Here is a 27,942-nt window from a genome sequence, read left to right on the forward strand (position 1 = left end):
CTGTACCTATTCTGTTTTTTCACTTTTGTGATTTCGTGTTTCGTGAAAGGTCGTTGACGCTTGAGGCTTGACGTGCAATCCAAAGACGTGCGGTTAAAGTTGAAATAAAATACATTTTTAAGTGTGCTTTATCGGTTTTATATCTTTTGTTGTTAATTTTAATTATTGATATTGGAGTAGGTATTTTACCTGTGAACGTTTTTAGTGGTATTTAGTTGATAATGTGAAATTGTAGCCATCAATAACAGAAGCTAGTTTACAAAAGTTAAACAGCTCAAATTAAAAGTGAGAAGTGTTTTCAGGAAAGCAGAACATACTCTCCAAACGATTCCATGTTGAAGAATTGTTAACTTCAGGTAAATATTCTTCAATGCTTTACTGTAGCCTATTGCAATTCAAAAATGTGTTTTTTTATTAGGTACAATCTGATAATAATAACCTATGTATTACATGTAACTTATAACCTATACCATGACAACAACATATTATTTTGATAATAATATTATATTGTAAAGTTTGTAGAGTTAATTAATTATTTTTCAAATATCTCAACTTGAAGCTTCATGCAGAGCCATAGACAAATAATGTTTTGAACTATATAATATGTTACTCTATGACAGAGCACACTGACACATTTCAAAATGTTAATCATTTAAATAAACAAATTGAATAGACTATTATGTTATTCATAAAATCTTGTTAACGTTTATTCTGCTAAGTGATAAGAAAGCTTGACCACATGAAAAAAAATTAAATGAATAGGCTTTAACTTTTTCTTTTGAAAAGAATAGGAGGAATTATTGAAAATTGCATTAAACAACTGTTAGAATATTTTTTTATCGTGATCCTATTCGTTTTATTTGTAAATCCTATAGGCTATTGTTATTTCTTTTTTAAGTGCTTAAATATTCAAATCTTCATTCGTAGGACCATTAGCCAGCCAGATGCGCTGGGCTTGTCATCACGTCAATATACATATTTCACACAAAGGTTTTTGACAACACTGTCAAGAAATAAAAATAAAATGGCATAGATGGCTAAACACGGTGATGGCCACTAAATATCAACTATAGACTCCAGAAAAAATTCACTCAAGGAGTAGTATGGACTGGCACGCAGCCAGGACTAGAATCTCCTCTTAAACTCACTGTCACTCGAATGACGCACAGATGGAGGTAGCATTTTAAACATTTTAATAGCGATATTAGGATAACAGTTCTGAGCCTTACTTAGCCTACATCAAGGAACATTGACTTCGAGAGCATTTCGCAACTCTGCACTCTGCAACCCCCTCAGATTCACTGTCATATTGGTATTCCTAATACCAACCAGGAAAGCAAAGATAAACTGGCTAAAAACTGTAAGAATTCCGAGTCTGACGAAGAGCGGCCGAGAGTGCTCCAGATGACCACTGGATGACAATATCCGAACTGCCTTCTTCTGCAGCAGAAGAATACTCTCACAGTGTGAAGAGTGTCCCCACAGCAGTATTCCATAGATAATGTGGCTATAGAACAGTGAATAATAAGCCATAATTAAATGCTTCTCAATCAGCAAGCAACTCAGTCTTCTCAACAGGTAGACCACACGAGACAATCTTTTGCATACAGCATCCTTATGAGCACTCCATGCTAACTTTGGATCAATGTTGAATCCCAGAAGCTTCACCGGTTCATTCAATGAATGATTGAAGTGGTTTCTCAGAGTGCACATGATATTCTGTGTCTTGCCGACGTTGAGCAACAACTTGTTCTCCTGAAACCAGCGTTCTGCACCAGCAAAGGACTCCAAATCAATGGTGGCAGCTGCAGGCGAGGATCCTCTCCCTACAAGGGTTGTGTCATCCGCAAACAGCAACTCACTTCCGCCGACTCTCAAATCATTCATACTTCATACTTACTTACTTACTTCATACTTCTCTCCTTAGTCATGACCAGATAACTGGATTGGCTGTGTCAAAAAGTGGACCTGACTTGGTCCTTGTCGTAGAGTTGACATATAAACTATGTCCATAATAAACATTCTGTGAGATCGTCAAGCTGCTCCCGAACAAGAGTGCATGTTGTCTCCTGGGTTTTGCTTTCATTAAGCATCAGCTCGTTGCTGGTGAACCACTGCTTCGCCTGCTCAAAAACATCTGCTGCCAACCTCTTGGACAAATCTGGTGCACTACCTAGTGATGTAAAATTCCCGGGAATTTAAGATCGAGGAAATATTCCCAGGGAATTAAAAAGAAATATTCCCAAAAATCATAAATTCCCGGGAATTTATGGGAACTTAAGGAAATTTATGATCTCTTTCACAAAAAATGACCGAAAAAGACGTTTTTTGTTACACGTGGTCTCAATCACCTGTTATACAACAGATTTATGTAAGAAATATAAGGATGAATAACTTATAAATTGTAGTAAGTTCAAAAGAAAACAGTAATTTGAAGTTCATAGACTGAAAGGAAAAATGAGCACTCAATAAATCATTCAATTGCACCATTATTATCATGCTACTTTCATGTCTTACAAGTTGAATAAGATTTTTTTACTAACTAATAAATGCCTGTAAATCAGATAAACAAAGTCAACAAAGTATTGAGTGTAATTTAACTTTCATTGCATGATTTTATTCAATTTCTCCGCACAAAAATAATTGATCCCCTGAATAAAGATTAGAGTAGAATATAAATCCAGAAATTAGAAATTATAAAATACAGCAAAATAGGCTAAACCAAAACAAGGAGCATACTCGAGTTTAATTCAATATTAAAAAGAAAATAATTCAAGAGTAAATTGAGGCCTCTCAAGAGTCATTGAGGCTCACTTTACTTGTAATAAGATACTAGTTCAGGCAACGAATGCTCAAAAAGATATAGAGGGAAAAGTTTGGAACCCAATTTTCGACCTCGCAGTCCTTTTAAGGATAGTGAGGGGGTAAGCATATAAAAAGTCCTCACTCCTACCACACTCATCACTAAAACTGCTATAAAAATTGATGGAAAGCATAAAATGATGAAATAATACATTAAGTTGAAGAGAATTGAATGCTCTACAACTCACGGTCTTTTAAATACTCATAGCCTATAGTCCAGTCAATGAAAGATTATAGAGGGAAAATTTGGAACACATTTTTTGACCACGTAGTTCTTTTAAGGTTAGTAAGGGATTAATCATATTAAAATTTCTTACTCCTACCCCCTGTGTAAAAAATTGAGTAATAAGCCTTGAAAGTGCAAAAAGTTGGAAGAATAACTGTCTTTTCAAAGATTTTACACTTTTAAAAGTGAATATCTCAAAAACTAAAGAAGATATCACAAAACTCCACTGTACAAAGCTTGTAGGAAATTTATCTTGCTTCATTTTTACTCAGCCATGTCGCTGAAATGCATTGTTTCCCAGTTACTTGCGTGTCAGTCAGAAATGAAAAAATGCAACTTTTAATCAAGGAGTAGGGATGAGGACTTTTGATATGTTCACCTTCTAAGTAGTTCAAACAAAGTTGCGAAGTTGAATATTGTGTTCCAAACGTTCTCTTCCAATTTCCCTGACAATTGATCTATTGTTGTTAAACTGAGGATTTAAGCTTAACCTTAGATGTTGATTTGGCCGTAATAAATTTGGACAGTTTAAATTTTTTTTTTCTATTGGTCAATACTATAGCCATCTAGTCTAAAGACTAATGAGCTAATTTTTTCTATCCTAAATTACTACTTGAAAAATTGAACAGTGAATTTCTCATTAGAAACTCTTACTGCTATTGTTTAATTAATATGTACACTTATTGACTGCACTATAGAAGCTAGATTCACTCAATCACTGCTCTGCTCTTTCACTGGACACTACTTGAACAAGCACTACACTAGTTCAAACGGTTTCCTCCTTTTGAGCCTCCGCACCAACCCTCCATTGTCTAGCAGCTGGATCGCCTCGACGTTGTCATGTTGGTGCAGTCGCCCCTCGTGCCTCTCCGCATGCCTCTGGATCTCGGTGGACACCAGATCGACGTGAAGGTCTCTATGAAGATCGCTGTTCCTGACATACCAAGGAGCATCCACAATGTTCCTTAGCACTTTGTTTTGAAAACGTTGAATGATATTGATGTTGCTTTCTTTGGTACACCCCCAAAGTTGTATACCATACGTCCATACTGGCTTTAATATCTGTTTGTACAGAAGTACTTTGTTTCGGATTGAAAGGACAGAGTTTCTTCCGATCAGCCAATACAGCTTCTTATATTTGATTCCAAGCTCTTCTCTCTTCTTCTTGACATGGGCCTTCCAGCGAAGCTTTGCGTCCAAGGTCATACCTAGATACTTGGCATCATTAGCATATGGTACAACTTGGTTGTTGATAGTTATTGGTATGGGCAGGTCCTTCTTATTGGTAAAATTGATGTGAATCGACTTTGTTTCATTCAATTTCATTCTCCACTTTCTAGTCCAATCTTGAATTTTGTTGATGGATCTCTGTAGTTTCTCTGTTGCAATATGTATATTACTGTCTACTGATAATATGGCTGTGTCGTCTGCAAATGTTGCTGTAGTATTCTCATCAAGGCTGGGAATATCGCTGGTATAGAGTAGGTAAAGAACTGGTCCCAGAACACTGCCTTGAGGAACTCCTGCTTTAATTTCCTTCAAATCAGAATATGAACTTTCATGCCTGACCCTAAAGTATCTGTCAGTGAGATAGGATTGTAATATATCTGTATATTGCTTTGGTAGCACTTTTTTGAGCTTGAAAATGAGACCTTCATGCCATACTTTATCAAAAGCTTGCCCTATATCAAGGAAAGCTGCTGAGCAAATTTTTTTCTCTTCTAAGCACTTCTCTATTACATTTATAATCCGATGCACTTGATCTATTGTTGAGTGTTTCACTCTGAAGCCAAATTGGTGATTTGGAATTATGTGCTGTCTCTCAATTATTGGTTTTAGCCTACTAAGTAAAATCCTTTCAAACAACTTGGATAGGACCGGTAACAATGATATTGGCCTATATGATGATACTTCATGTGGCTCTTTACCTGGCTTCAGTAGCATTATAACCTCTGCTACTTTCCATATTCCTGGTACGAATTTTAGTCTGAAAGAAGCATTCAAAATGTTTGTTAATTTCACTATTGCTTTCCTTGGTAGGTGTTTGAGGACTGAGCCGGTTATCATGTCAAATCCAGGGGTTTTTTTGTTATTCAGATTTCTTATTTCTCTTTTCACTTCTTCTACTGTGACACGCATTATTTCTTGATTCGGCTGTAAGATATTCTCATCCGCTTCTAAAGTTTCGTCTTCACCTGAGTTGATTGGCTGGAAAACGTTTACAAGATGATCCGCAAATGTCTGTGCCTTTTCATCACTACTCCTCGCCCATTGTCTGTCCTGCTTTCTGAGAGGAGGAGATTGTTGAATGGTTCGTTTTATTTTTTTAGCTGCCTTCCAGAGTGAGTAGTCCGTGCTGAATTCTGCTGTCAAGTTTCTCAAGTAACTATTAATTGATTCTTCCTTGATACATTGAATCTCTCTCCTTAGTTCTTGAGTTAAATTGTTCAAAACTCTTTTGTCTTGGGGGGAACGTGATTGCTGCCATCTCCTTCTAGCTCTTCGTTTTTCAACAATCAATTCTCTGATTTCCGCAGGGTAATTATTTCCAGTGGTTCTTCTTCTGATTTGTGGGGTATTACACCATGCTGCCTGTTGGATATCAGTCACAAACTTCTCCAACTCCCGATCAATATGTTCTTCGTTCCTTAATGGTGAGTTCAATTCTATTCTTTCCTCCAGCATCTGTTGGAAGCCATCCCAATCAGTGCGGCTATTTGCTAACGCTGGACAAGTATTTTCCTTCCGTAGAATTGAATCACTCAGAGTCATAATGATGGGTGAGTGGTCGGAATTAAGGTCGAAACTATCCTCTAAATGCAAATAATTAACTGATATATTTTTTGTCAGGAAGAAATCTATGAGATCTGGGATTTTCCTCGTATCGGTGGGCCAGTAGGTTGGTTTACCAGTTGAAAGAGCTTCGCACCTCATCTCTTTCATTGCTTCGAAGAGCTGTCTTCCCTTGTGAGTTGTTAAGCGCGATCCCCAATGCACGTGCTTTGCATTGAAATCACCACCAAGAATGAATTTTTCTCCTAACATATCAAGCAATGTCGAATACTCCTCTCTTCTGATGGAATATCTGGGAGGACAGTAAATAGCTGCAACAACAAAGTTATAATTTACTGCTTGAACTGCTACACCTATCAATTGAATTCTATCACTTTCATGTTTCACTTCTTCATGATGTTGTAGATTGTCTCTGATAATGATGGCACTCCCACCCCTCGCGACATTGCTGGGATGTAAAGCATGATAGATCTTAAAGCCTTTGAATTTGATAAACGATTGATTTGTAAAGTGAGTTTCAGATATAAGACATATATCTATTTTTTCTATGTCTAGAACTACTTCTAACTCCTGTTGCCGTTGTAACAATCCATTCGCGTTCCATTCCATTATTTTTAGTGAATGAATCATTTGAATTTCAGTAGTCTACTCTGTTCTAACTTCTGAAATTTAGATTGTAGTGAGGTGATTATTTGCTCTTGTCTATCCAGTTTTGCCAAGATTAGCTGCAAAATATTATTGGTGCCTTCTTCCACTTCACTTTTTGGCTCTTCCAATTTCGATCTATTTTCTTTTGAGACAATCTGGGCGAAAGTCAATTTCTTAACTGCACTACCATTGTTTAGATTGTGAGCTTCTGTATTTTCCGTGATTCTTGGTGGGATATTTTGAATGATTTTCTTTCGTGAATCTGCAATAGTTTTTGTTTTAGTAGAATTCCTGATTTTTTGCAATTCGATTGCAACAGTGCAACCTCGATAGCTGGCTGGATGTGCTTCACCGCAATGAATACATTTTGGTAGAGCATCGTTGGGTTTCGAACATTCCTTTGTTTGGTGTTTACCTGCACACTTAACACACCTAGGCTCCTTGTTACAATATTTTTGAGTGTGGCCGTATGCTTGGCAACGTTTGCATTGCGGTATCAGATTGGCCTTCTTCAATGCTTCAACTTCCACTCTACAGCCAAGTATATTTTTCAATTCAAATACTGTTTTTATATCTTCTTCCGCGCTGAATGATACCATGAACATATCTAATGGTTCTCTTGTCTTCCACCTCAGCTTGTTTACAACTTCTAGAACTTTCAATCCTCTTACTTTCAAATCTTCCAGAATCATTTCTGTACTACAAGAGTGATGAAGCTTTTTAATCATCACTCTTATTGGTCTCGACTGTTTATCTTCATAGGAGTGCCAGTTGAGCCCATCTTTAATCAATTCTCTGGTAATATTCCGATAAGTTTCCGAATCAACTGCATTTACTTTAAATGTTTCTTTACTTAACAGTTTAATCCTAAATTTGTCAGCTGGTGACACTTTTTTCAAACTCGTAAGAAGTACATTCAGATTCTTAATACCATCCACAATGATTGGCGGTGGTGGCATTTCTTTCTTCTTCCTCTTCTCCTCCTCACTGATTGGTTTTTCCACAGGAGTGATTTTATTATTCAAATTTTGTTGCTTCTTTTTTGCAGACTCATTTTTGATTTCTGGCGATGGGGTGCTAAGCTTCCTCTTCTTGGTAGCCCGCTTAGTACGAGTTCTGATCCATTCAGTTTCTTTAGCCAATTCTTCTTCATTTGTCGAGTAGTTCTCGGCTGCTGAGCTAGTAGGCTGTGGGCTATGGATCTTTTTCTCAATATTGAGAAATCTTTTTTCCAAATCCTGCATTTTTTGCAAGAGTTCGGCGTTGCTTCTCTCTAGCTCCTTCCTCTTCTCATCAGATTCCTTCCAGGCGATGAAAAGTACCTGCTCGGCTGAAGATTTGAGTTTATTTGCTTTTATGTATTGATCCGGTGAACACTGGATTTCTGGTGTATTTGCCATGTTGTTGGTGTCCATGCTCTCGTTAGTGGCTTCCCTTTCTTCTTGCTCTGATGCAGGAAAACTTGGTGGCTTCACTAAGTCGGACATAGTGCGATTTCGCTACCATACATTTCAAACAGCACTCGTAATCAACACTCACGCACACGGAAACGCGAACGGAGCTATATTACCGCCGCGAAAAGCAGGTCGCTTTGCTTGCATAAAATACCGCGGTTGACGACCGATACTCGATGCAATATTTTTGTTCCACTTTTAATCGCGAACAAACTGCTGACTCACTACTTCTACACTACACTATTACTACTCCACTATACGTCCGTTCTCTACGAGTTCTAGCGCAAAATTTAAAGGTTTAATTCCTTAGCGACTAGAGCACATAACCTATAAATTCATTAAATTCGATGATTCATTGAATTTTATGTTGTATAAACTTTATAGCAGCAGATGAATAAAAATTATTGGTTGCTATATTGCTTTTGTGTTTCTCATTTGATGAATAATTGAATTTAATGAAATTATAGGTTATGTGATCTAGCGGCAGCGGCTCCAGCAAGTAGCGTATGGTGCTATATTATGAAAATATTTAGTTCTAAAATTTAATTTGAATTCAATCCAAGATAATAATAGAATACATCATGAATATCCTATTAGATAATGATATTGATATTCAATTAATAAGAATTTAAAATCATAGTAAATATTCCACTACAAAATGCACTTTTTATGACAATAGTATTTTCTATATTGTCAAACCTTAATTGAGTTGAAAAAATGTACTCCTGATGAGTTTAAATATTGAGTTTGAATTTATATCGATGTGATTAATTTTGAGTTGACAGATGGTTTGGTTTCTTTTTTCTTGAGCACGATGGCGTTGCATCTTTGGAAAAAGGAATAGGATCTCTGGAGGGATTGTTCAACATTTCCTACCCACCCTGTTATCTCCGACAGTGATCGGTGTACCGTATGTTTGCTGTCATTCTCTTCCAAACTCGTGTAAATCATTCTGTCTTCGTCGGAATTCTTTCGTAGGCTGTTTTTTCTTCTCATCATTGCAGTTTCTCTCTTTCCCTCTCTTCGTCTTTCTCACACGTTCACCGGATACGTGGAACATATGGCGATCAATTAATTCAATGCCCTCTGCTCAAAACCCTTATCTTTTTAGGCTCGATTTTATTGTTGTGATAGCCACTTATCATAATGCGTTTTCTGTGAGGTCAAAGATCATTGAAAGGGGAAATACTAAGTCAATAAAAGGCTTCAATAAAATGCAGTTTTGATTCGATTCTTTTTTGTCAAGTGACGTTTTAGTCTATCAGAATATTTCTTCATATATTCTATCACTGTGTATCTAAAGTAGACTAGAGAAGATTTTTATTTGGATTTGGAAAATCTTTTCACATTTAGAATGATCTTTTTCTACTTCAATCCCACTTCTTTATTCCTTCAATGTTTTTAACCAAAACTTGTAGCATTAGTTAAGAACTACACCATTTTAGCCTACTGCTTTCTTGTGAATTATATTAACTTCTATCCATATTTGATCAATTGTGATTTTATTATAACCTGGATAAGAGAAATAATAATTCCGAGTTACCTGGTTTGGCTCAGGTCTGGTGTCAGTTTTCAGGTCGCTTCTGATCAATTTCAGGGCCTCTGACATGACATAACGACTGTGCAGCAGGCTAACAAAAATTTTTACGTGTGATATTTCTCAAAGTTTTCCGATTCTACCAAGCCATCAAACTAGAATCAGAAAAATAGAACGACGAGGTATCCTCAAAATGTCATGAATTTATATCTCACTGAATTTGAAATGATCTGTTTCAAGTATTTAAACTTTAGGCGCTCATAAATTATAAAGTAATAATAATAAAAAAAAATCTTGAGAAGATATCTTATTTTGATAACTTGATAGTATCCAAAACCTAAAACTGTGAAAAATATCACCAATAATGAGTTTTATTTTTGTTGATAGTGGGAAATGTGCTCGAAATACTGTAGGCCTAACTACTTCGTTATAAATATATTTATTAGCTAAAAGCTTGTTTCTTGACTACATGTTCAACAAAATCATAAAACTTTTATAAGCCATTTCAAAATTATTGATCAGATTCATTCCTACGTCTGTGTTTACAGGTTCATAAAATTGTGAAAATTCCCCCCTCTTTCTTTTCCCGTATTCGAGATGAATATCCAGGTTTGTCATGAATACTGAACACTTCTTCCGTTATTAGGATTATCCCAAGAATTCAGTAAGATAAATAGCAGCCGCTACGTACGATGGTGCCCCAGCTTATTGTAAGCTTATTTTGGGCCTATTGTGTCTTGTAGTAATAAGTTAGATTGAATAGCCTTGAGCTTATTGAGCCTAGTGACTGTTGACTTGGTCAGTGGTATTAGGAAATTGCCTTCCTGTGGCGTGGTAGCTTCTCTGCACTCTACACTGCACGTGTGCTTCTCTATCCGATCCCTTCTTATAAGGCAGCTGTTCTCAGTGGCTGCCTATTTTTATTGAATGAGTGATAGCGTTTGTTTGGAAATTGTCATCCCTTATTTCTTGTTCGAGATGAATTATTAGTCGAATTCCAGCCTGATCCAGCGTTCGTCTGTATCTTTATTTCAATTCAAAAACGTAATACAGTATATAGGAACGTTATTCTATACTTCAGTCAAAGAAGGAAGTTTGCCTATATGCCTATTATAATTCAATAACGTAAAAGGAACGTTGTTCTCTACTCCAGTCAAAGTAGGAAAAAATGTCACAAGAAGACTGAAGCCAGGAAGAACGACGAATTAACTTCCTTGCAATTAAATAATTAATTGTTTTTCAACTCCTATTAATTTTATAATATTTTTTAGAGAATCACAATTTTCAACATACAGTAGTACAATTACATATTAAAAGTGATTTTGTATAATTTTCGTCGAAGGATTTAAAGGAGCAGAATGTTTTCACAGTTTGAATACGAATTCATACAATTTCTGTATATTCATTTATTGAATTGAAAATTAATTCTTGACATTTCATTGTCGCTCATTCAGATTCAAATCAAATTAAAAATCGTTTATTTATCCTTAATAATAATAATAATAACAAAAGATAAAAACATAGAAATTAGAATTACATAATAATAATAATACACAGTATTAAACTAAATAATACAACAAGAAAAGGAAGGTCCCCGCAAGGTTAAACCTGTGCGCAGAGGCCGAGTGTTTGAAAAAATCTAGTTTTCAGGAAAAAAAGATTAAATAAATTAATAAAGTGAAAGGAAACAATAATTAAACTGAAAGAAAAATCACTAAATTTGAAAAGAAACTTACTAAACTTGAAAAGAAACTAAAAACCAAGAAGAAAAAGTAAGAAGGAAAAGGGGAGTAAGAAAGGATAGGGGAGAAGGCAGAGGGAGACCTAATAGAATCAAGTTTTGTTTCTCAAGATGAATATTGGAGAGAATAAGAAAAAACTACTTGGCTTTTGCAGCCACTATTTTAATTATTATGTCATTCGAAGCCAACCACTCATTTATATCTCTTACAGTATTCTAATACAGTATTTGAACAAAACAAAGAGTCCCACAACAATGTATCTATTATAAGTTTTCTAGATTTTTCTTATTAAATTGCATGATGATTTCCTACTTTGAGCATCAGCTTTGTTAGCCTAATGATGTCTTATTGTTGTTGTAGGTTTTTGGCAATAATGTTCTTGTACGATGACAAAACATGGAGCCCACACCTCAGAACATCAACTGCCTCCTCACTATTCTTCGAGACTGAGGTAATTTCATAAAGTCAGACTTTTTATATCAATTTTTTGATATAGAGAAACTTGAGTCGTGAAAACGTATCTATTTTAATTTTGTATTATTCATCAAATTGAACCATGTTTCTCTTTCGAAACAATTATAATAATCAATAATCAATCAATAATTTTATTCAATTCAACACAAGTTACACAAAAAGAAATCAATGTAGGCTACAAAACAAATCAAAAATAAAATTTCTAATAAAATACAAAAAACAGGTTTCAGGATTTATTGATCAATCAATATTGATAAATTGTTGAAATAGTCAAATTATATTTACAAATTATAATAAATTGTCAATTTATAGCCTATTATTATAATAAATTTAAATTTGCAAATCACATTTTAAAAAACTAATAGTATTCAATTTTTCTATAATTTAATAATAATTCTATTGAAGATTATCTCTTTTTTATTTTATATAATTAAATTTATTATTGTTGAACCATCTTAGTTCTCATTCGTTAACTATATCGTCAATTTACCATTATATGTTTATTCTAACAAAATCCCTTACATAGTTTGATGGAAGCGCCAGTTATCAATCGCGGTATTTATTGCAATTATTCCGTATTTCAGTATACGTTTCATTTTTCTACGCAAAAATTATACTCGTTCAAAGCTATTATCTAACTTGTTAGTTTATTGTGTATAAGCTATTCTGTGTAACAAATTAAAAAGTAGTTTGTATTGAAAACTATAAATTTCAACTTCTGATGACCTATTTGTATGGTATTACTGTGTGTTGTTTTGTGATAACAAATAGTTTGATTTGCAGAAACCTGTGGGCAGCTCCGCCAGCAGCAGGGGGAGGGGGTGGGCTGCAATGGTCAGCTACAGCTGCAGCAGCAGGGGGAGGAGGTGGGCTGCAATGGTCAGCAGCAGCTGCAGCCGCAGGTGGTTGCGATTCGTCGGGAAACCTGAGCAGCTCGTCTGTTGCCAGCAGTCGCACCTACTACCAGCCAGCCACTACCAGTGTCTACCAGGTAGACAATAGGCTAAGCACTTGTTTCTATTAAATTCAATGGGCCATTAAACAAATTAAATTAAAATTTAAAGTCACAAATGACCAATCTACAATCAAATATATAGAAAATGTAGGCCGTACTTCAGAAATAAATGAATATTAATGTCATTTACAGTATTGGGACATACGGACGTCCGCTGGGTGATGTAAAATCCTAAAACCTTAAAACCCTAAATTATTATCAAGTTCAAGCGGCTAATTGGTCCACCGCTCAACGTGCAGTACAATATTCTAATAAATAAAATATTTGAATTACTGTACCTTTTTCAATTACACAACATGATGTCTATTTTAACTAGAATGTGAATGAAACATAAGTGTATACCAGTCATATTATATACTTCACGTACTACCAAGTATTTTTGGGCAAAATGCATAGTTCCAATTACTTCTACACTTGAGAGCCAGGGCTAAATTAATTATCTGTATTATCAGTTTTCCGGACACTGTCATACATCAATTAGTCCGGATAATCGGTGGTCTACTGTAGTTACAAAACAACACTAAATTAAAAGTAGGCATCTTTGAACTCGAACCTATTTATGTGGAGTAACAATAAGTGGGTCCACCAGCAATTACATGATTAAATAATGAAAATTATCATTTTACAACAATAATAGGTCAATTGTTAGAATGATTAAGAACTAAAATGAGTTAGAATGGAGTATTTCAAGTGTTAATATGAACCCTACTATTATTAATTTCTCCCAAAATTTTAGCATTTTGAAAATCTACAAATTTGATGTCAATCCAATGTTTCAGTCCACCGATATTTCTCTTTTGCAATCGATATCGATATGTACAGTAGTAGCCGAGAGCTCGGAGAGAGTTGATTGATTTTCGTTCTATTATGTGCGTTATCTGTCATTGTCAAGCGATAAGTATTTTGTTTCGTGTAACGTTCGGTCAGTGAATTACAGTTGGAACTCTTTCCTAATTACGGTATATTTGAGTTTCAAGTTTTATTTTTTTTCATATAACATGTTAATATAATATATTATAATAATAACAAAATAATAAAGTTTGTTGTAAATCAGTCCGAACGGGACAGAACTGTGATCGGCTAGCTTGCAGTGAATGTACCGCTCAAGTGCATGCAGGATGTGCAGGATTTAAATCCGAGGATGTCAAGTTTATAAGTGATAATAAACAAGTGTGGCGTTGTAAGGATTGCAGTATTGAACGCAGGAAAAGCATGTCCATACAATCATCAATTCCTGAATCGCCGGCAGCAGACAATCCTCTATCGTTGGAGATGTCATAAAAATTCTTAACGAGATGACAACAGATCAAAAACGTATGGAGGTTGATTTTGGAAATTCGCTGGAGGCATGCCATGTGGGAATTGTGGAATTGAAGCAGAAGCAGGAGGATCAGAACAAAAAGTTTGAAGCTTGTTTAACAACTATTGAAGAGCTAACAAAGAGCTAACAATTACACTACACATGAGTATAACTACTGTTCCTTTAGCTCACTCACCAGCTGCTCAAAATAATAAAATAACTAGAATAAATTTTAATAAACTAAATTCATATTTACAGAATGAAAAATGGGAATTTCTTAATGCTTATTGTGATGAAGATAATGATAATTCAATAGATACTATGGTTGAAATGTTTATTGAAAAATTAACCAATTACATAAAAATTTCTTCAGTAGAGATAACACGTAAACATAAGAAAAGACAATTGAAGCCTTGGATAACTCAATGGTTGATAGAATCTATCAATAGACGAGACAGAATAGCCAAAAAATTAAAGAAGGAGCTATTAGATTTAGATTTGAAAAATAATTACAGAGCCTACCGAAACTTACTGATTTCCTTAATAAATCGCACTAAAGACGAGTATTACAGAACGAGAATAGGTGAATGTGGAAACAATGCAAAAAAGTTATGGTCGTATATTAATGAACTCATGGATAAGGAAGGGAATGAGAGAGATGATAAAAAATTAACTGCACATGAATTGAATGAGTACTCTGTAAATGTAGGGATAAATTATTCCAAGAAAATACCTAGATATAATGATGAATCCTCGTTCAAATTTCAGTATATGAAAAATATCTTTAGTCTGAATAATTCGTTTTTCCTGAAACCAGTCAATGAAGCAGAGGTGATGAAGGTTATATCAAGTCTAAAAAATAATACAAGTCCGGGAGTTGACGGTATCAGGAGTATTACCTTGAAAAAAAAAAATAGCAGACCACATTGCATACCCTTTAACTTTGATAATAAATAATTGTTTTAAAAAGGGAATTTTCCCAACATCGTTCAAAGTAGCAAAGATAAAACCACTCTTTAAATCAGGTGATAGAAACTTGACAGAAAATTACAGACCGATAAGTTTACTCAGCTCCTTATCTAAAATGATGGAAAAATTAATAAAAAAATAGAGTTGTTAATTTTTTTGATTCATTCAAAATAATAGAAAATCTTTAATTTGGCTTCAAAAAAAGTACTGATGATGCCCTCATACAGTAATAGAAAATTATTTTTATGCCCTCATAAAAAAACTATAGCTATCTTTCTCGATTTGGCTAAATCGTATGATACGGTGTCTCATATTCAATTACGCCGTAAACTGGAAAGAGTTGGGATTAGAGGAACCTCATTAAAATTATTCGAGAGCTACCTCTCAAATAGGGTGCAAATTTTAACTCTCAATAATGAGAACAACGTTCTTTGCCACTTTCCGGGTATGGCCTACCCCAGGGTACAGTACTATCGCCTATTTTATTCCCGGTCTACGTAAATGAGGTACTGAAATTGGAGCTAAATGGTGGGGAGACTTATTCTTTTGCTGATGACACTGTGCTGTTATTTGAGGGCAATACATGGCATAACGTTTATGAAAGGCTTCTCCACATTAAAGAGATGGCTTGACATCAATTCCCTTAGTCTCAATATAAAAAAAAACAAAGTACATAGCATTTTCGAGAAAAATTACTGGACATGAAATCACAAACTGTCTACTCAGATTACACATGAATTGTAATGTTGACAACCATGTAGTATGTGATTGTTCTGAAATTGAGAGAACAAGTCACTTGAAATATCTAGGGGTAATAATCGAGGAAGGTTCAAATGGAAAAGACACATAGATTACTTATGCAATAGATTGAAATTTGTATCATATAATAACTCTTTAAATTACGATCAATATTGAAGGTAACTGTGAAGAGAATGTTATACTTTGCCATAGTTCAGTCGATACTGCAATATGGCTTAATAGTTTGGGGAGGTACCTTCAACTCTCACCTCTCTATACTATTTATTGTACAGAAAATGATTGTCAAAACAATTTTAAATAGACCAATATTTTACCCATCAATGAGTGCTTTCAGTGATCTGAAAGTCATGACTATCCGCCAACTGTATGTGCTTAACATCCTCAAATATTTCAATAGATATAACAATAACTTGAAAAAAATCAATAGTGAAACACATAAAACAAGATAAAAAACATAAATTTTTAATGCTATGTTTCGAAACTTACTTTAATTCGAAAACAACTGATTTATATTGCACCAAGAATAATAAATAGTATCCCAAACGATCTCATAAATCAACAAATAATAACGAATAATAGCTTCCATTTTGAAGGTTTCTTGCAAAATATATTTTTCACATATTGTTGAAGGATCCGTATGATTAGAATTACGCTATGTTTAGAAATCCTCGAGTGTAGCATTCATTTTATTTTTATTCTTTATTCATTTTTCCTCTCTTAGTGGGGCGCTACTCCTACTGGCGGACAAATTCTCACTTATGCCAGTAGATTTCCACTAAGCTTATGTTATTTGAAGTGTTGAATAATAATGTAATGATAATCCTCAATCCATTCAGTTTGATTGTGCATTATAACTCTTACTAGTTAGGAATAGAAGTATTAATGCTATTATTGTTCATTTATTATTTTTAGTAAGGAATGTTCTTTATTTGAATTGATTGTGGTGAATTGCATTTGTATTGTAAAGTTGAATGTTTGTACCTACTTTATGGATATGTTGCTGGAAAGAGTGTTGCATCTTCGCTATCTTCGATATCTTTGCTAATTCGCTAATTTTTGCGTAGGATCCACTGCCACTGCGAGGTGGCGACAACTACGCACTGCCTCGCGACGCCCTCCTGCCGGCTGCGCCCCAGGCGCCTGTTGTGTTTGTGCGGCGACCCATCACTCCCGCCTCGGGCGCCACCTCCACCGATGCCGGCGGCGGCGTCAACCCCTGCGGCGGCCACTGCGTACAGTTCGAGAACTTCTGTCATTATTGTCTGCAGGTTAGTCAAAAAGACGACATTTCTGTTTTAATAGGTACTTTTAAATAATATACAAAATTTGGTGATGAGAGAAAAACTCCAATAAAAGAGATTGTCCCGGGCTATTTATTACTTGTAAAGTAGCGTGACGTTAACTTCATAAGGCTGGTTGATAACGAACGGTAAGACATGCATGTTATACAAGTCATCATGCATTGTTGTGCCATCACAGCGAAAGGCCTCGAGCAAAATGTTTTGAGGTTAGGTCTTTGTAACTCACATTTTTTGTTGTTTTCTTTCTTCGCTGTTCCAATTTGTATTTTTTTCAAACCATAAATGAGCATTCGATCATATAGTTATTCAATAAAAACATCATAACATTGTCCACTTTCCACCCGATTGCAAAGCTTAAAAATGGTTAGTAGTTTGGACACAGTTTTTAACTTGAATACTCAGTCAGATAGGGTAGCAATTAGTGACATGGTTCCGCTGATTTCCACAAATAGATTTTTGTGGACGTGGTTGAAGACATTTCTTTCATGTGTCCATTGTTACGAGTATTGAGGTATAAATATTGTACCTTAAATGAAAGTGTTATTGTGCATTACATTATGAGTGGATTTTGAACTCTCAATTTGAAGCTCAGTTTTTGCCGGCCGGACACAGCAATGTCTCCCGGCTACATAGGCCAAAGAAGTTATAGACTCTTTGAATGTTTTTAATTTTTGTATTGGCCTATGGGTTCATATGCATATACAGTGTGTCCCACCAAGGTTGTAACATCCGTTAACCAAAGATTCTACATGACATTTCTGACAAAAATGTTTTATAGACATTTTTCCTATCGACCTTCGTTTTCGAGATATATCGATTTTTCGATATTTTAAGAATATGCCTACCTTCCGTCATTAAATACTCGAAAACTACTGGTCGAATTTCAATTTCAAGGGTATTGTTGGAAAGAGAAAAACATTTCAAACAAGATTAATGTAATTTTATTTGTTGTTTGATATTTTGTAGTTTTTTATTAGGGTTTAAACTTGAGAAAAAGCTATTCTTAAAATTCAAAGTGAAATTCCAAACCGTTTTTTCTTGGTTTTCTCCGGGTAATTATAGTGGTTTCAATTATTCAAAAACTTCTCCATTTCATAAGCTTTCCAATGAGTATGAATTCGAAAAGGTAAGTTCTATGATAAAGTGTTAGTGTTCAAAGTGTCAGTGGTTTACTGAACATCTTTTGTCAGAAATGTCGAGTAGAATCTATGGTCAAAGGCTGTTACAACCTTGGTGGGACACTCTGTATATAGATATTGTACATGACCCTCCTCACAGACAGACTCGTTTCTAGGTAAGGAGTACTATTTCTATTGTGTAATTTACATTTCGAATGCTTTTAACATTTTTGAGAATAAAAACTTTTTCATTCATTAATTCAATTAATGCGAACTGGACGGTATGTTTTGTTAAGGTGATGAACATAGCGGGCATCCTGACGGGCGTCGTGATGGTGGCAGCCGGCTTTGTGCTGCGCAACCAGAGGAAAGGTGGCAACCTGGAGGTGCTGATCTACATCGGGTGCCTGACGGCGCTGGTGTGTGGTCTGCTGTTGTCGGTGCAGTGCTGTGTGCGTCGCAACCTGCAGCAGCGCAGGCAACGCATCAGGGCAAGGGGGCCAGGGCCAGCAGGGGGGGAGACCATACAGCTGCAGATGCTCGGTCCCCCCCCTCCGCCACCACCGCCCCCTCTTCTCAGGCCGCTCATGCCTCCCCACCAGTTGATAAGACCTACAAGGTAATAAATACTAACACTCGCTTCACTTTCAACTCATTTTATCAAATTGAATTTTTATCCTGAATACCTACATATAGTTTGCAATACAATATACATAAAATACACATACAAGTGCATAACAAAGTTACGCTATAGATGTGAAAACTATGTACTAAAGGAATAAACTCTATTACTTAGAACTCTATTACTCTTTTAAGTAATAGTATTATTTTTTAAGTAGACTCTTACATAGACTACTTTATAAACTCTATTAATTTATTCACTCTATTACTTTCTTATACGTTTCTATCGTAATAATAGTAGACAAACAAAAGTAATTAATGAAAATAATATGAAAACTTTGTATAGATATAGGCCTAATTAGGCTGGAGGTGGAAAATATCAAATTATCAGTAATTAGTAGAAATTTGATGATTGTTTATATAAATTACGATTTTATAATTACCGCACTTATAAACAGATCAAAGCAGCCAAATTTTTATATACATTGAGAGGTTCCTCTTGAAATTCTTTCAGATTACTGGGAATATTTCTTAAAAGCACCTGTAACTCACACCATTAAAGGATAAAATCGCGACTTTGAATCAGCAAACCTGTTTCAAATAAACATACTGAATGGTTGAGGAGAGAGAGAGATGAGTCGGCGAAGTAATGCGTTCAGTTTACAATGAAATGAAGCTTGCCTGATCACAATGAATTTTACAGGAGATCAATTTTAACTCAAATGCAATATTAGCACTATACTCCCATCACCAACTTCTTCTTGTTTAATTAGGAGCTGTTTCGTTCTTCCCCTTAAGTTGACTAAGGTCATGTTTTTATTCTCAAGCAGTATATTTTTCATAGAAGATAATAAACTCTCAGAGCAATACCCAAAAAAATTGGACCAAAAGAGTTGATGAGAAGAATAAATTACCAATTACCGTATGTAAAGAAAATGATTTCATGAACACTAACAATTTATGAAAAGATCAATGCCAAACAAATCTTGATAGAGTATAATTCATCATTAATTGGATAACTAAACAATTTTTCTTCTAAATTTCAGAGACCAAAGTGGACTCCCGTGGTGGCGGCGTGAAGAAATTCCTTAAATTTACAAATAATGTTAATTTTGTAGAATTTAATATGCAGTATTTGAACGCCGAAGCTTGCTGAACTTACTGCATACCGAACTGCTTCATTGTGCAAGTTAATTGTAGAAAGTTGTACTGATTAGTTTTGGATGTAAATGTTAAGCTATTCGAGAGATTCTTTATGAGGTTTACCTTCCCAATTTGTTGTAGCAGTTCCCGTCCGATAAGTGTTTGTTAGAGTTTCTGATATAATAATAGATTTGCGTTATCAGGTCAAACCGTCGTAGCTATTGTTATCCAAAATATTTCAAACATAACAAAAAATTTCCTGAAATTGATGGAATTTAAACTCCAAATTGGTATAAGTGTCGTTTCTCAAACCCAGGAGAATTTGAAGTGTTCATGTTTATCTGCTTTTCTTAGTGTTTGATCAATCAATTAGATTTATTCTTCCTGGCGAGGATATTCAATGGTTGATTCTAAAATAATACTTGTGTGGCACAAAACTGTACTCAACATAATGCTTCAAAAACTCTTATACTGCGACAACCACACAAATTTGTGCTGTCAGCATTCTTTTATCTCTTACTCACATTCCATTAATAATAATGTTCTCACATTCATTTGAAAGAGATATTCTTATAATTGACAGCTAATAGAATAAACTAATAAAGATAAACAAGCTGAGATTTGAATTTTACAATAACATAATACTTTGCTGAAATGTTATTGATTGCTAAATACCGTGGCTGCTATAATGTGAACTAAACTTTTAGCCATAGATAAATATTACTGACTGAATATGCTTCTTGTGCTCAATTTTACTATGTGACAAAAAAATTATTGTTGAATCAAATAGGGAAGTATTCAATCAAATTAATTATTACATAAATAATCGATGCGAGACAAGAATATATTGTGTTATTCATATTTTATGTTGTGTTTAATAAATATGTATTCATAAAAGTATCTTTGTTATAAATGCTGTGAGGAATAGACTCACTCACATTGGGGAAATAGTGTTTTTTATTCAACATAATAAAATTATCAAACCAACGCAGTTCTTTGGCATAAGTTCCTATTGACGGTAATCGTGTCCTTACAGGAGGACAGGAGAGGATGGGATTTATTGAAAAGTGTGTAGCCAAACAGTAAACCCTTGAGGACACCCCATACTCAAAGGTAGTCTTTGAGTCAATCTTTACGAGGTAGACTACCTTACGAGGACACCCCATACTCGTTATAATTATTATTGTGCATGAAGCGAATAGCACAAATATCTGAGAAAAAAATATTCAAGTTATATTTACAAATTATAATACATTGTAAATTAAACTATTATTATTAAGTATTCAATTGTTCTATAATTTAATAGTATTCTATTGAATATTATCTCCATCTCTTTTATTTTATTATTTTATAATTAAATTAATTAATGTTAAACCATCTTAATTCTCATTTGAACTATATTCACGATTTTTAATTATATGTTTATTTTAACAAAATCCCTTGCATAATTTGATGGGGTCGCCAGTTATCGATCCCGGTATTTCTTGCATTTATTTCAGTTCGCTTCATTTTTCTATGCAAACATTTTACTCGTTCAAAGCTATCATCTAACTTGTTAGTTTATTGTGTTTAAGCTATTATGTGTATCAGCTATTCTGTGTAATGTTAACGGTAGACTTTTATTGTTGTATAGAGGGAATTTAGTAGGGTATAGGTATCTAGAGGGTATAGAGCGGGAATTTAGTAGTATTTGGGTTTCATAAAAGTAGAGTTCTTTCTATTGTATTGAAGGTTTATCCTTTTCCTTTGACGTGTATTCTTCTCCAATTGAGTTGATTTATTTTAATCACGCATCTCCAAATATTATTTCTCTAGTTGGTAGCTCTCACGTCGGAGCCATCAACATCTTCGCGGGAGTCTTCTTCAAGGAACTTCATCATGAGGTAGCCTATGAGTGAGTCATCAGCTTCTTCTAAGTACGAGGTGGATTTTCCGAAAGCGAGATTCTACAATCTGAAGGAGTGTTCTGGCCAGCTTGTCAGTAATCGGACTGTCATCTTTCGGAGGCTGCCAAGAAGCTTTACATCACAACAAATTCAATATTAATGAGTGGGCATCAAGCGTTCAATATGTCAGCGCAGACAAGCAGGGGTATAGCTGCTTTCGGAGATTTCCCACTCTTCTGTTATTCGACTGCAACTGACGGTGAATTGCAACTGACGGTGAACTTGGAGTTCAATGAGTAAAGAATCACCGATCACCTGAATGCGTTCCAGAGATTGGTATCTGACGACCATAAGGATCTAATCAAATCTCACGAAATTTGAAACTTTATGTAGCCCATGTAGCCCACAATAATGACAGTCAACGTCAAGCTGTTGATACAACAGAATCAATATCAGGAGGATGCGTTCATTAAAGAGCAGCTGCTTGCATTGATTTTCCATCTCAAATCAAATCAAGCGTTATTGTTTACATCAGCAAAATAGAACTAAATACTCTACATCAACAAATCATCCCATCAGATATAACTTACAATTTGAGGATACTATTTCTAACATGTTAGAAATAAAATATCAGGTTAAAATAAAACATAAGTACACAACTCATCAAAACTCTGGGATGATGTGACTGATTGAGAAATTGACGTTAACATGAATGGGAAGAAGTACAACAGACCAAATATTTTATGTTAGACAGCCTGTGGAAAAATGAACTGAACATAATGTGGACTTGGACGAGTGGAGGCAAATCGTAGAGAAAGCCAAGATTCACCCCGGACTGTAGTGCTACGAGAAGAAGAAGAATAATAAGCTGTATATATGGGAACCGATGCAAACAAAATTACTATTCTCAGAAGAGGTCCCACAAAGCCCTTATCCGTGAATAGAAGTTGAAATAATGGTTCATAATATGAAAAAGATGAGACACATACACGAGTGTGTGTACAGTCATCAATATTTTTGACAATTATTGTCATATCAGAGCACTTCCTTCATCACACCATCTCATTATGATAGTCAAATTCCATGTGATAAATAGGTAGGAAGTCACCTCTGAGAAATTAACTAATGAACAATGTAACAAGGCAGAAAGAATAACAATTAATAGAATACAAAATAAAAATTAGCATGTAAACATTTTAGTCAGACAAGTAAGAGTTCATGAGTACGGCACGGGAACGTTGCGAAAAAAAGATTTTGTCTCCATCTATGATGAATTCAACATTTTTGCGGACGGATCTCTTCAAATTGGAAAAACAAGCTAAAAGGGTATCGTTTGGCTACATTGCTGAAAGATCTTCAGCGGTGGTACTGCGGTTGTATTTTATTAGACATTTTTTTTTTAGTGTTTTGTATTTTGTTTTATTTTGTGTATCTCATGTTGAATTGGATAAAATTAATTGATTTATTGAAAGGATACAGTTCAGATAAACATAATCACAGAGGAGGAATGGATTCAACACTACAGAAATCTCTGGTACAATCCAACAACTCAGGAGACCGAAATATAACGAATTCATGAGCCCACGGTTGATATGATAGAATTTACAGAATTAGAAGATGCATTAAAGAATACAAAGAACAGAAAGTCAACTGGTATGGATGGCTTAAACTCAGAATTGATTAAATACGGAGGTTTATTTTTCAGATTGAGGTTTCTGCACTTGATAAACATGAGTTGGAAGAGCTGTACAATCTCAGAAGAATGGAAAATTTCGAAGATTGTCCATATTCAAAAAAGGAGAAAGGAATAATGCATCAAACTACAGAGGAATCAGCTTACTACAAGCGGCTTACAAGATTTATAGCAAAATAATAAACGGCAGACTTCAACCAATCACAGATACCATTTTGCTGGAGGAACAATCAGGTCTTCGGAAAGGGCATTCTTGCATTGATCAGGTGTTCAGTTTGAAGCAGATAATTAAGAAGAATAGAGAATTCAATATTGAGACCCACATGGCATTCGTCGATTTTGAGAAAGCTTTTGGCCGATTAGATAGGCCTTCACTTTGGTGCATAATAACAAGAAGAGGATATCCCAAGCATTTAATTGACGCGATAAAGAGCATATATCAAGGAACCAAGATTGCTATTGACACACGATCCCACCTCACCAAAGAAATCATGACAAACCTAGGTGTAAGGCAAGGTTGTAGCTTATCGCCATCATTATTCAATATCTATCTTGATGGCGTAATACGATGCTGGATGAGTCAAACCCCTCCTGGAATACGTTTGGATCTGACAAGACATTTGAAGATTTTGATGTTTGCGGATGGCTTGTTATTCTTAAAAACTCGCAAAAGGCAATGTATGTTCTTAATAAAATTTCAAAAACTTAATAATTTGAGAATATCAAAAAACAAAACCAAATCAATGGCCTTCTGCGGCAAATCTCCTGTCAGAACTAAAATTATGTTGGATAACGCTGTACTTGAACAAGTGTCTCACTTCAAATACTTGGGTGTTGAGTTCACATATGCACTCGATAACTATGTAGATCTGAAATTGAATAAATTTCTACACATATGTGGAACAATAAAACGCAGATTAAAAAACAGGTCAAGGAAGGAGACACATCTGAAATTTTATAAAGTGATGGCGGTGCCAACATTATTATATGGGGCAGAAACTTGGGTGAGCAAGAAGAGAATATTAAGCAGAGTTCAAGCAGCAGAGATGTGTTTCCTTCGAAGTGTGAAAGGGTGCACAAGGCTGGACAGATTCCGCAATGATGATATCAGAAATAAACTGGAAGAATCATGTTGAACGGATGCCAGATAATAGAATCCCAAAAGCGGTAATTAAATATAGACCCTATGGTAGAAGAGATTGATAGACCTCTAAAAATATGGTATGTATACAAATTATATCCTTTGAAACCGGAACAGGTGTATACGCCTAATCCTGGAAAGAAGAAGAAGAAGAAGAATAATAATATTGAATGGGCGTGAATGTTGCGCGGATAGGCATTACTAACTGTACCAGTATCGACACCAATGTACTTTCAAGGGACAGACTTGCCAGTAAAATATGAAATATGAGGGACTTCGTATTGGCGAAACGGCACCACGATGGGCTAATTCAACTCATCTGTGGGTGACACATGCCTTCTTGCAAGACACATGAGGATTTTCTCCGTTATCTTCCGAAACACTTGAAGGAAGGCCACTTGTCATCTTGGTGTTTGGATCACATTTGTCATCTCCAGATCAGTAGGATATGACCATACCCGGAGCGGCGCCTCCAATAAATTATATCAGGCATTTTGTTAGAATTGAATTATAATTTATTTTTCATGGATAGTTAACGATTGAAAACTAAGATGGTTTTACAATAATGGTTTCAATTATATATTTTCAGATGCTTTTTAATTATGTAAAATAAAAGAAAGAGGTAATCTTCAACAGAATATTAATTCAGTTGCATATTTGAAAAATAAGAAACCTTTAAATATGAAGTAATGCAACTTGACAATGTATTATAATTTGACCATGTTTATAGATTGTAAATTTTATTTTGACTATTCATTTTAAAATTATTTGAAGTATTTTCCTCAGATAATTGACCTACTCACTTTATGCACAACTATAATAATTATAGTGTTTTCCTACCTTTCAGTGTGACGTGTCCTCGAGGGTTCACTGTTTGGCTGCACACTTTTCAGTAAACCCTTTTGAGAGCAAGTCCAGTTCTTTCTAAGGACACGATTCCCGTCATCACAAATGTATACCAACCGAACTGCGTTGGTTTGTAGTGGCGAAAACTATGCCCAATTCACTCCAAGTTTTAACTCACAAAATGACTGACACTCACTTTACCCTAAGAATCACTGCCTCCTCCAAATATTTTGTGAGTCTATTTATGTGACCAACCAAAGGTCAATAATAATAATTATGAATACCTACCTCTATGGCAAATCAGACTCAGTTTAATATTAAGATATTAATATTAAATTATTGAGATACGCAAATGTGTAATCTTTTATCATAAATAAAAATACAAGTCTCAGTACCCTTTTTGAATAATTATTTAATCAGAACATGTTTCGGACATTGATGCCATTTTCATAATACATTACGTACCAAGATAATCAGACAGTTCACCTTCAACGTTTAATACAACGACATTGTTTAAAACAGCCAAATTTGGAGTAGCTAATGTTGTTCTTTAAGATTGCATTGATGAACAAGTGTCCACAACTGTACTGCTTATTCATCGTTTCAAAAGTGAAAGATAATTTTATTATTTTCAACAAAAAACACTACTTTAATAAATTATTGATATTTTAAATATTTCCAAATGTTAGCCTATTCTTCACAATGTATTTCCTTGCCTATTTTCTTAAAAAATAATAATTGAATGATATAAATATCATTAATTATTATTTCATTCTTGAATGGCACATTTCTAGTGATTTCCATAAAACACAATGAATTATGAATGTTAGCTCTTGATATTGTTGTGGAATCAATTATAGTTTTTAAATTTTGCTAGTAATTTTGATGCTATTGAAATTTATATGGATATTTCAATTCAGAGTGGATATTATCGTTTTTGTATTGATATATCTATTAATGAAAAAATATTTGTATTAAAAATGTTTCTTTTCAAGTTTTTCTGTAAAATCTAGAGTGGATATTATTATTGTTTTGATAAATCCATAAATGAAGAATTAATGTTATTGAAAATATCTATTTTCAAGTTTTCCTGCATAATTTATTGGAATGAGATTGTTTTTTACACTAATTTTATCTGAGCATGTTTCTAAAATAATATTGTAATTTCCATAAAAATATTTTTTTGGAAAGAAACATATTTTGTGCCTTTATAGAATTGATCAAGTCCTGTAGCTGACATAATCTTAGAAACGGTTTGAAAATAAAAGTTTCATAAATCTCGTTATTTCAGAAGTTTTTGAATATTTACAATTTTATAATTCGATGAATTATTGTAATTTTAGCATTTTCCCATTCCTCTAGAGAATATTTCAAATCTATTAAGTTTATTCTACCATTTTTAGTGTACATAAGATTTATATATTTATTATGACATTATGTATTAACTAGATTATTTGTACAAAAGTATGGTTTGTTTAGTGTTGTATAGTATAATTATCATGAATTCTTATTGCGTGACTAAACTTTATAAGTTGTCAATGTTATTTAGCCAAAGAAGTTTTTGTCAACTTATTCATCTCAATTAGAGAATTCAGAAATAAAAATTATGCCAAAGATCTGTTCTATATCACCTGCAATATTCAATTGCTACGCATACTATATATCTGTAGATATTTGTGTTTTCCACATAAATGAATAGTTACAACCAATATGTGTGCCATCTATTCCATTAATAATATGAATTTATTATAGTGTCGAATGATATTTGAACTTTCCATTTACATTGCATAATCTGGGTTGCCCCCCCCCAAGCCTCATGACGCACAAATTTGGGAAAATTCATCTTCTGCCTCCCCCCATTGTTGATCCCCAAAGATTTGTTTTTGACACCCCCCCCTCATCAAGAATTTCAAGGATGCAGTCTGCGCCCAACCCCCCACCACCTTACCACTCTGGGCACCCCTGGTATAATATTAAGTTTGACGAAACCAAATATAACTGTCATTCAGTGCCTTTGGTTCTCAGTAACAAATAAGTGTTTGTTAATATTGGAAATTTGAATCAATAATATTAATTAGTCCGGTCAGATTCAATATATTTTATGGTCAAATTCCACATTTAGATAAAAGTTGTACAAATGAAGTGTTTTCTTGAATCCATCAGTTGAACTGTGTTAACATGTATTTATGATATGATGAAGTTGTTTCAAGAGCTTAATGACTACTTTTCAAGTCAATAATATTGAATGTATTTGTAAAATTCCTTATTTATATCATGGAAGACATATAATATAAATTAGAAACATGTTTATAAAAAGTGATTTATAGTATCGTGTTCAATACTTTGTAACTTGGCATTAAAATCTATGTAATTAAAATTATTTTGTAGTTGTGATTATAACACTGTGCAGTCAT

The 27,942-nt window shown here is 34.4% G+C and overlaps 1 protein-coding gene across 2 annotated transcripts; it reads left to right on the plus strand.

Moving 5' to 3' along the window:
- The first annotated feature begins 27 nt into the window (after positions 1-27).
- Positions 28-27,908, plus strand: LOC111051104. 2 transcript variants are annotated; one of them, XM_039434613.1, is made up of 7 exons: positions 29-356; positions 11,623-11,713; positions 12,520-12,557; positions 12,603-12,727; positions 16,844-17,047; positions 18,495-18,817; positions 19,866-27,908. In XM_039434613.1, the coding sequence occupies exons 2-7, from the start codon at positions 11,649-11,651 to the stop codon at positions 19,909-19,911; spliced, it is 801 nt and encodes a 266-aa protein (XP_039290547.1). In that variant the 5' UTR covers positions 29-356; positions 11,623-11,648; the 3' UTR covers positions 19,912-27,908. The 2 variants fall into 2 exon arrangements, with proteins under 2 accessions (XP_039290546.1, XP_039290547.1); XM_039434612.1 differs by having other exon boundaries at positions 28-356; positions 12,520-12,727.
- The last annotated feature ends 34 nt before the right edge of the window (positions 27,909-27,942 follow it).

The sequence above is a fragment of the Nilaparvata lugens genome, chromosome 8, assembly GCF_014356525.2.
Source record: "Nilaparvata lugens isolate BPH chromosome 8, ASM1435652v1, whole genome shotgun sequence".
Lineage (NCBI taxonomy): Eukaryota > Metazoa > Arthropoda > Insecta > Hemiptera > Delphacidae > Nilaparvata > Nilaparvata lugens.

Excerpts from the sequence above, each read along its gene's own strand:
- LOC111051104 (XM_039434612.1), top strand. The coding sequence starts at position 11,649 with ATGACAAAACATGGAGCCCACACCTCAGAACATCAACTGCCTCCTCAC. Across the intron at positions 17,048-18,494 it reads TCTGTCATTATTGTCTGCAG|GTGATGAACATAGCGGGCAT; the intron begins GTTAGTCAAAAA and ends TGTTTTGTTAAG. Across the intron at positions 18,818-19,865 it reads CAGTTGATAAGACCTACAAG|AGACCAAAGTGGACTCCCGT; the intron begins GTAATAAATACT and ends TCTAAATTTCAG.